The sequence below is a fragment of the Dipodomys merriami genome, unplaced genomic scaffold, assembly GCF_024711535.1.
Source record: "Dipodomys merriami isolate MVZ:Mamm:240054 unplaced genomic scaffold, mDipMer1.0.p SCAF_655, whole genome shotgun sequence".
Lineage (NCBI taxonomy): Eukaryota > Metazoa > Chordata > Mammalia > Rodentia > Heteromyidae > Dipodomys > Dipodomys merriami.
In genome coordinates this window covers 215271-224273 of record NW_027206241.1, presented here as the reverse complement: position 1 = coordinate 224273, position 9003 = coordinate 215271, and the positions used below count along the sequence as shown (strand labels likewise).

Sequence of the window (9003 nt, the reverse complement as noted above, 5' to 3'; positions counted from 1 at the left end):
TGTGTGTGTGTGTGTGTGTGTGGCACCCGAGGGGCTCACTGCCCCCTGGTCCTGTGGTTTCCTGGTAGCTGTGTGTGTGTGTGTGTGTGTGTACGCGCGCGCACGTCTGGTTATGGATGCTGGGTGCAAATCCTGTTCTCCACAAAGTAGTGTCCAGGCTCCCCCATCCTTCCCATCTATATTAAAATGAGTTTTATGTGAGTCCCCCCTTTTATGTCCCTCTGTGTAATGTCAATTTAAGGAAATAAACCTGCAATTGTTGATGTGGTGTCACTGGGGCTGAGTTTTTTGGGTTTTTTGGTAGCATGCATTAGTTGTACAGGGAGGGCTTGCTTTTTTCTTCTGTGCTGGTCCTAGAGCTTGAACTCTGGGCCTGGGCGCTGTCTCTCAGCTCTCCAGCTCAAGGCTAGCACTCTACCACTTGAGCCACAGCGCCATTCTGGCCTTTACTGCTTATGTGGTGCTGAGGAATTGAACCCAGGGCTTCATACATGATAGGCAAGCACTCTACCCCTGAGCCACCTTCCCAGCCCTAAACGACTGTTTTTATATGGTAAACATAACATTGCTAAAAGGCTAGGGACAGTATTAGGAGTGGGAGTTCATCAAGAAGCCGTATTTTGAGGGGACATGGGAAGTGGGGACCTTGGAACCCAGCAGGGGCTGGTTCCAAGTGGACCCCAGAGAACAGGCTTGTCTTGGGCAGGAGAAACGCTGCCTGGAGGCCAGACCAGGCCCTTGCCGCCCGGGAGCCACATTGCACGCGTTCTCCTGACTGGTGTTCGTATTTGCAGTGAATCGGGTTGCAGTGACTCGGGTCGGGGCCCGGGGCTGCGGCCTCGGTGTGGGCTGGGGGCCCGGTCTGTGCTGGGGCTGTGTGGGCTGGGGGCCCGGTCTGTGCTGGGGCTGTGTGGGCTGGGGGCCCGGTCTGTGCTGCGGCCTCGGTGTGGGCTGGGGCCCCGGGGCTGCGGCCTCGGTGTGGGCTGGGGGCCCGGGGCTGCGGCCTCGGTGTGGGCTGGGGGCCCGGGGCTGTGGCCTCGGTGTGGGCTGGGGGCCCGGTCTGTGCTGCGGCCTCGGTGTGGGCTGGGGGCTCGGTCTGTGCTGCGGCCTCGCTGTGGGCTGGGGGCTCGGTCTGTGCTGCGGCCTCGCTGTGGGCTGGGGCCCCGGGGCTGCGGCCTCGGTGTGGGCTGGGGGCCCGGGGCTGCGGCCTCGGTGTGGGCTGGGGGCTCGGCTCTCGGGCTCCCGGCCCGGCCCGCGGCCTCGCTCACCCGCGGCCTCGGTCTCGGGTCACCTGGGAAACCACGAGAAGAAAGCGCGCTTTGGACCGTCTGACACCCGGTGGTCAGGCCCGACTCTGCGGGCACAGCTTTACCCTCCGGCTCCGGCTGTCAGGACGGGTGGGGCCGGCGGCAGGGCCTCCTTCTCCTCCTCCGTCCGGGAACTCCCTGGTGCCCCGCGCAGGGCTGGGCTCGGGGGCCGGGGGCGTCTCACCGCTCCAGCGGGTCCTGCACCAGTCCCGGGCAAGACAGAGCAGGGCGTCCCTGGGAAGGGGGGGCAGCTGGGGTGCCAGGCCCTGGGAGCTGTGCCCCTTCCCTCCCCGGGGTCAGGGCAGGGCGCGGGCCTGGGCAGGCAGGAGCCTCGGCTTTCCAGCCTTATCCTCGCCCCGGGTCCCCACTGCGAGGCCCCCCGGTGCCGGGCCAGCCTGCCGCGTGCACCCGGAGCCCGCGTGCCTCGGTCCGCTTCCGGTCCCGGCGGGCCCGACCCGGCTTCGGGGCAGACGCGACTCCGCCTCCTCGCCGGGGTCCGGGTGTGTCGCCGAGGGCCTCGGGGTGCGAAGCTGGACCCACCGGCGGTGCGTCCGCGGCCCACCAACGCACACCCGAGCGCACCTGACTGCACCAGCGGAAGGAGCCGCGGTCCAGGGGCCTGGGCACCTGGCTCCCCTGCCCGGCTCCTTCAGCCTCTTTCCAAGCCGCGGGAGGCTGCGCGCCCCGCCCCTGCGCGCCCCCCTCTCCTCCTCCCCGCGCCCCGCCCCTGCGCGCCCTCTCCTCCCCCCCCGCGCCCCGCCCCTCCCCGCGCGCCCCACCCCTGCGCGCCCCCCTCTCCTCCCCGCGCCCCGCCCCTCCCCGCGCGCCCCACCCCTGCGCGCCCCCCTCTCCTCCCCGCGCCCCGCCCCTCCCCGCGCGCCCCCCTCTCCTCCTCCCCGCGCCCCGCCCCTGCGCGCCCTCTCCTCCCCCCCCGCGCCCCGCCCCTCCCCGCGCGCCCCACCCCTGCGCGCCCCCCTCTCCTCCCCGCGCCCCGCCCCTCCCCGCGCGCCCCCCTCTCCTCCTCCCCGCGCGCCCCGCCCCTGCGCGCCCTCTCCTCCCCCCCCGCGCCCCGCCCCTCCCCGCGCGCGCCCCCCTCTCCTCCCCGCGCCCCGCCCCTCCCCGCGCGCCCCGCCCCTGCGCGCCCTCTCCTCCCCCCCGCGCCCCGCCCCTCCCCGCCCCCCTCTACTCCCCGCGCCCCGCCCCTGCGCGCCCCCCTCTCCTCCCCGCGCGCCCCGCCCCTGCGCGCCCCCCTCTCCTCCCCGCGCGCCCCGCCCCTGCGCGCCCTCTCCCCCTCCCCGCGCCCCGCCCCTGCGCGCCCTCTCCCCCTCCCCGCGCCCCGCCCCTGCGCGCCCTCTCCTCCTCCCCGCGCCCCGCCCCTGCGCGCCCTCTCCCCCTCCCCGCGCCCCGCCCCTGCGCGCCCCCCTCTCCTCCCCGCGCGCCCCGCCCCTGCGCGCCCTCTCCCCCTCCCCGCGCCCCGCCCCTGCGCGCCCTCTCCCCCTCCCCGCGCCCCGCCCCTGCGCGCCCTCTCCTCCTCCCCGCGCCCCGCCCCTGCGCGCCCTCTCCCCCTCCCCGCGCCCCGCCCCTGCGCGCCCCCCTCTCCTCCCCGCGCGCCCCGCCCCTGCGCGCCCCCCTCTCCTCCCCGCGCGCCCCGCCCCTGCGCGCCCTCTCCCCCTCCCCGCGCCCCGCCCCTGCGCGCCCTCTCCCCCTCCCCGCGCCCCGCCCCTGCGCGCCCTCTCCTCCTCCCCGCGCGCCCCGCCCCTGCGCACCCCCCTCTCCTCCTCCCCGCGCGCCCCGCCCCTGCGCGCCCTCTCCCCCTCTCCCCGCGCCCCGCCCCCTGCGCGCCCCCCTCTCCTCCTCCCCCCGCGCCCCGCCCCTCTCTGCCCCGCGCCCCTCTCTCCCCCGCGCCCCGCCCCTCTCTCCCCCGCACCCCTCTCTCCCCGCGCCCCGCCCCTCTCTCCCCCGCGCCCCTCTCTCCCCGCGCCCCGCCCCTCTCTCCCCCGCGCCCCGCCCCTCTCTCCCCCGCGCCCCGCCCCTCTCTCCCCCGCGCCCCGCCCCTCTCTCCCCCGCGCCCCGCCCCTCTCTCCCCCGCGCCCCGCCCCTCTCTCCCCCGCGCCCCGCCCCTCTCTCCCCGCGCCCCGCCCCTCTCTCCCCCGCGCCCCGCCCCTCTCTCCCCCGCGCCCCGCCCCTCTCTCCCCCGCGCCCCGCTCTCTCCTCCCCCGCGCCCCGCTCTCTCCTCCCCCGCGCCCCGCTCTCTCCTCCCCCGCGCCCCGCTCTCTCCTCCCCCGCGCCCCGCTCCGCCCCGCCCCTCTCTCCCCCGCGCCCCGCTCTCTCCTCCCCCGCGCCCCGCTCCGCCCCGCCTCTTCCGCGACCGACTTTTGATCGCGTTCGGCCGCCGTCCACCTCCCGACGGCTTCCGCCCTCGCCCACGTGGCCCGCCGCTCCCCGAGCGGGTAGCCGGGGCCGGGTCTCCGGACTCCTGAGAAGCGGGGGTAGGAGGGGCAGGAGGGGTCAGAGGTTCGCTTGGGTCCCCCGGAGGTCGGAGGCTGGCGTGTCCGGGGCGGCGAGGCGCTGCCGGCCGCCGTGCATGGGTCTCCCGGGCCTGCGGGCAGCGCTGCTGACGGCCTGGGGACGGTGGGCCGCGCGCCCCGGCCTGCGGGCGCCCCGGTAAAGACCCGGCGCTGGCGCCCCGCCCGCTCCCCCCCCGCCCGCCCGCGCCCCCCCGGCCCCGCGCCCCCGCGCCGCCCTCCCCCCCGCGCCCCGCGCCGCCCCCCCCCGCCCCGCGCCGCCCCCCCCGCCCCGCGCCGCCCCCCCCGCCCCGCGCCGCCCTCCCCCCCGCGCCCCGCGCCGCCCCCCCCGCCCCGCGCCGCCCCCCCCGCCCCGCGCCGCGCCCCGCGCCCCCCCGGCCCCGCGCCCCCGCGCCGCCCGCCCGGCCCTCCGGAAGCGCTGCGGGAGGCGCCGCCCGGTCCCCCTCCGACTTGAGCCCCCCTCTCCCCAGCCTGCCGCCCATGGCCGGGAACGAGGCGCCCCCCGCGCGGACCCCGCGCCAGCCCGGCCGGAGGGCCCGCGGCGGCTGGGTGTGGGAGGAGGCGCAGCCGCAGCCGCCCAAGCGGCCGAGGGGCGGCGAGGACGCGGAGCCGCCGCGGAAGCCGCCCAAGCGCAAGATCGTGCTGCTCGTGGCCTACTCGGGGAAGGGCTACCACGGCATGCAGGTGCGCGGGGCGGGCCCCCCCCGGGCCCCCGGCCCCGCCGGCCCCGCGCCGGCCTGGCTCCCCGCCCTGCAGGTGTGACAGTGCGCGGCGGCCACGGGCCTGGAAGGGCCCCGACCCCTGCAGGGGGAGCGCCTGCGCCCGGGGGCGCCGGGGCGCCGGGGCCTCAGCCCTCCCGAGGCCGGCCGGGGCGGGAACAGCCACGTCTGTCTCTCTCCCCCAGAGGAATGTGGGGGCCTCACAGTTCAAGACAATCGAGGACGACCTGGTGTCCGCTCTCGTCCGGGCCGGCTGCATTCCCGAGAACCACGGCACGGACATGAGGAAGATGTCCTTCCAGCGATGTGCCCGAACGGACAAGGTGGGTGCAGCCCCTGCCCCCGCCCGGGCCCGCGGCCGCGTGGGCCTGCGCTAGGGCCTGGCCAGGGCCCCTGGGCTGTTGTGATCAGGCCCAGCGCTCTACACGTGAGCTACAACACTGCTTCTGGCTTTGTGTTGGTCAAGTGGAGGTGAGAGTAACGTGGACATGTCTACCTGGGATTGTAAGTGTGAGCCACCGGCCCTTGGCTGTGCTGGTATTTTGTGTGTGTGTGTGTCTCCGTCGTGGGGCCTGAACTCTGGGCCTGGGCGCTGTCCCTCAGCTCTTCAGCTCAAGGCTAGCGCTCTACCACTTGAGCCACAGCACCACTTCCAGCTTTTTCTGCTTATGTGGTACTGAGGAATCGAACCCAGGGTCTCATGCATGCAAGGCAAGCACTCTACCACTGAGCCACCTTCTCAGCCACAGATTATTATTTTTTTGGGGGGGGTCCAGTCGTGGGGCCTGAACTCTGGGCCTGGGCACTGTCCCTCAGCTCTTCAGCTCAAGGCTAGCGCTCTACCACTTGAGCCACAGTGCCACTTCCGGCTTTTTTCTTTTTGCTTATGTGGTGCTGAGGAACTGAACCCAGGGCCTCGGGCATGCAAGGCAAGCGCTCTACCACTGAGCCGCCTTCCCAGCCCTGCACTGGTATTTTTGGGATAGTCTTGTGTGTGTGAGTGGATGTGTGCATGCATGCCTGTCTGTATTGGGACTTGTCTTCACTTGTCTTTTTCACTCAAGCCTGGTGCTCTGCTACTTGAACCAAACCTCCACTTCCACTTTTTTTTGCTGTTTCTGCTGAGGCTGGCTTTGAACTATGATCCTCAGATCTCAGCCTCCTGAGTAGCCAGGATTACAGATGTGCATCATCCACCAAAGCCCAGCGACAGCACTGTTGTCATACTTGACTGTTCACTGGTGTCTCTGGAGGCCTATGGAGCTGGATGTCTCCTAACCCCACTCTGTTAGGGAATGAGGTGCTGCAGGTTGTACTCAGGGTGGGGATGGCTCCATCCATTTCTCCTTCCTTCTCTGCCTTTTTTTTTTTTTTTTTTTTTTTGTCGGCTGTGGGGCTTGAACTCGGCCTGGGCGCTGTCCCTGTGCTCTTCAGCTCAAGGTGAGCACTCTACCACTTGAGCCATAGCACCACTTCCAGTTTTCTGGTTATTTATCAGAGATAAGGGTCTCACAGACTTTCCTGTCTGGGCTGGCTTTGAACCATGATCCTCAAATCTCAGCCTCCTGAGTAGCTACGATGACAGGTGTGAGCCACTGGTGCCCGGCTTCTCTGCTTTTTTTCTTGCCATTCCTGGGGCTTGAACTCAGGGCCTGGACACTGTCCCTGAGCTTCTTTTGCTCAAGGCTAGCACTCTACCACTTGAGCCACAGCTCCACTTCCCGCTTTTTCTGTGTATGTGGTACTGAGGTATTGAACCCAGGGCTTCATGCATGCTAGGCAAGCACTTTACCACTGAGCCACCTTCCCAGCTCTCTACTCTGTTTTCAGGGTGTATCTGCAGCTGGTCAGGTGGTATCCCTGAAAGTATGGCTGATTGATGACATCCTGGACAAGATCAACAGCCACCTTCCCTCTCACATTCGGATTCTGGGTAAGCCTTGACGTGTAACAGGCTGCAACCTGGCTATTGGTGGCCTTGCAGAGAGACACAGGGCTGTGTGGGTTGGCCTTCTTTGTCCATCTTCGAGGATGTAGAGCAGTAGAACTGCAGGTGCCTAGCAGGTGACAGGGCAGCCGTAGGTCTTCAGGAAGTCAGAACTGCCACTTGTGGCAGACAGTTGGGTGAGCCCTCTGTCTCACACTGCTGTTTCATTGTGAGTATGGACATCATATTCCTGGTCAGAAGGGGATGGCTGTTCCCTTTTGTAACAGAATTGCTAAATGGGGTTCTTAGCTTCTCTGCTTTTTGTCTTGGCAGTGCTTCAAACAAAAAGAGCCTGTGTTTGCTGAGCAAGTTTTCCAGGCATATTCTAGCCTGTTTTCCTCGTTTCCCTATTTCTTCCTACTTTCCTTTCCCCTAACTATCTCCTTCCTTTCCTCCTCTTTTTCAAAAAAGAAAAATCTGTTCTTTGAAGGCACAGGCTTTTAACGTGTATTTAAGGTACAGTTTTTTGTGCTGAGGATGGACCTTGGGCCTTGTGCACGCCAGGCAGGTATACTACCAGAGCCACACCCCAGCCCTGATCAGAAATTGATATGAATGGATCATAATACCTTCTCTCTCTCTCTCTCTCTCTCTCTCTCTCTCTCTGTTGGTCCTGGCTGGCTTCAAACTGTAATCCTCTGATCTCAGCCTCCTGAGCAGCTAGGATATTGCAGGAAGGAGTCACCGATGGCTAGCTCATGCTCATCTTTTATGTGCTGCTCCAGGACTGAAGAGGGTGACTGGAGGATTCAACTCCAAGAACAAGTGCGATGCCAGGACATATTTTTACATGCTGCCCACCTTCGCCTTTGCCCATAAGGACCGGGATGTGCAGGATGAGACCTACCGCCTGAGCACGGAGACCCTGCAGCAAGTCAACAGGCTACTGGCCTGCTACACTGGCACCCACAACTTCCACAATTTCACCTCACAGAAGGGGCCAAGGGAGCCCAGTGCACGGCGCTACATCTTGGAGATGTACTGTGAAGAGCCTTTTGTGCGTGAGGGCCTGGAGTTTGCTGTTATCAAGGTCAAGGGCCAGAGCTTCATGATGCACCAGATCCGAAAGATGGTTGGCCTGGTGGTTGCCATTGTGAAGGGCTACGCCCCAGAAAGTGTGCTAGAGCGCAGCTGGGGGGAGGAGAAGGTGGATGTCCCTAAGGCACCTGGGCTTGGCCTGGTCCTGGAGAGGGTACACTTTGAGAAGTATAACCAGCGCTTTGGCAGGGATGGGCTGCATGAGCCACTGGACTGGACTCAGGAGGAGGGGAAGGTGGCAGCCTTCAAGGAGCAGTTTATCTATCCCACCATTGTCAGCACAGAGCGGGATGAGAGGTCCATGGCCCAGTGGCTGAGCACCCTGCCTGTCCATGACTTCAGTGCTACTGCGCTCGCAACTGCTAGCACAAGCGCCAAGGTAGGGCTGAGTCTCAAGATGCTGGCCCAGTGGGTGAGTACTGGCTCCCATTCTTAGTGTATGCATGAGCATGCTGAAGCCCATACATGTCACTCCAGAAGCAGATAGCAGCGGAGGACTGGTGGCCTCCTGTTCACTCTTTACCCTCAGTGCCAGGGGACCTAGGTGCTTAAGACTTACTGAGCTGGAGCCAGCCAGGCGGTGCTGGGTAATGCTGGCCCATGGCCGGTCTGAGTAGGAAATTTCAGGCATGGTTTTATCCCAGCCTTGTACTCTTGGAAGCTGTCTGCATCTATGAGGGTGGCACTGGAGTGGGGGCCAGCTTTGCTGTGTGAGAGCATTTGACACTGCTCATAACCTGGTCTCAGGCCAGCCCCTTGGATGGACCAGGTGATAATTGCTATATATATTGTAGAGTGAAGTAACTGTGGACCAGCCTTTTCAGTGGGGAAGAAGGACGGATGATAGATTGCCATGGTCTTCCCCCAGTCCCCCCCACCCCCGGGGAGGAATGCCTACTTGCATGAGATGTAAGTGCCAGACCCATAGTCGTTTTCCTGTCTGTCCCTTTTCTGCAGGTCCCTAGTTCCCTGGAGGGCAGTGACGGAGATGGAGACACGGACTGAAGCTGCAGAGCCCCACCCAGGGTCTCCATGCTGTGCCCATCACCTGAGTGGGATATGGGGAGCCAAGATTTCTGGGGCCAGCCTGTCAGGTGTGGCTTGGCTTCATAACCTCAGGATATTGAATTTTCCTCCCAGGAATACCTGCATTGAATCTATTTTTAGCTCATGCATTATGTGTGCATACTTTGGCATGTAAAGACACTATTTTTTTATAAGGAGATGATTTTCTTATTAAATAAAAATAAGGTTTGATGTTATCTTTTTCTCACTTGTGTTGAGGAATGGAGAGCTGCTGTTGGGATCGGACAGTTGGCTGAGGGATGTGGTAGCAAAGGGCAGGCAGCACGAGGTGGTGCTGCTGCTGCTGCTGCCCTCTCCTTGTTCCTCCAGCCCACCCAACATTCCAGCCCTTCCCTTTCTGG

General features: G+C 66.0%; 1 protein-coding gene across 3 annotated transcripts; it reads left to right on the top strand.

The window, feature by feature from the left end:
- The first annotated feature begins 3704 nt into the window (after positions 1-3704).
- LOC138815658 (pseudouridylate synthase 1 homolog) lies at positions 3705-8838 on the top strand. 3 transcript variants are annotated; one of them, XM_070005088.1, is made up of 6 exons: positions 3705-3796; positions 4303-4516; positions 4737-4874; positions 6382-6484; positions 7264-7988; positions 8534-8838. In XM_070005088.1, the coding sequence occupies exons 2-6, from the start codon at positions 4313-4315 to the stop codon at positions 8579-8581; spliced, it is 1218 nt and encodes a 405-aa protein (XP_069861189.1). In that variant the 5' UTR covers positions 3705-3796; positions 4303-4312; the 3' UTR covers positions 8582-8838. The 3 variants fall into 3 exon arrangements, with proteins under 3 accessions (XP_069861189.1, XP_069861186.1, XP_069861188.1); XM_070005085.1 differs by having other exon boundaries at positions 3720-3971; XM_070005087.1 differs by having other exon boundaries at positions 3722-3971; positions 7264-7955.
- Positions 8839-9003: the final 165 nt, after the last annotated feature.

Coding starts and splice junctions, on each gene's coding strand:
- LOC138815658 (XM_070005085.1), top strand. CDS start 3,892: ATGGGTCTCCCGGGCCTGCGGGCAGCGCTGCTGACGGCCTGGGGACGG. Junction 3,972..4,302: donor CCCGGCCTGCGGGCGCCCCG/GTAAAGACCCGG, acceptor CCCTCTCCCCAG/CCTGCCGCCCATGGCCGGGA. Junction 7,989..8,533: donor TCAAGATGCTGGCCCAGTGG/GTGAGTACTGGC, acceptor CCTTTTCTGCAG/GTCCCTAGTTCCCTGGAGGG.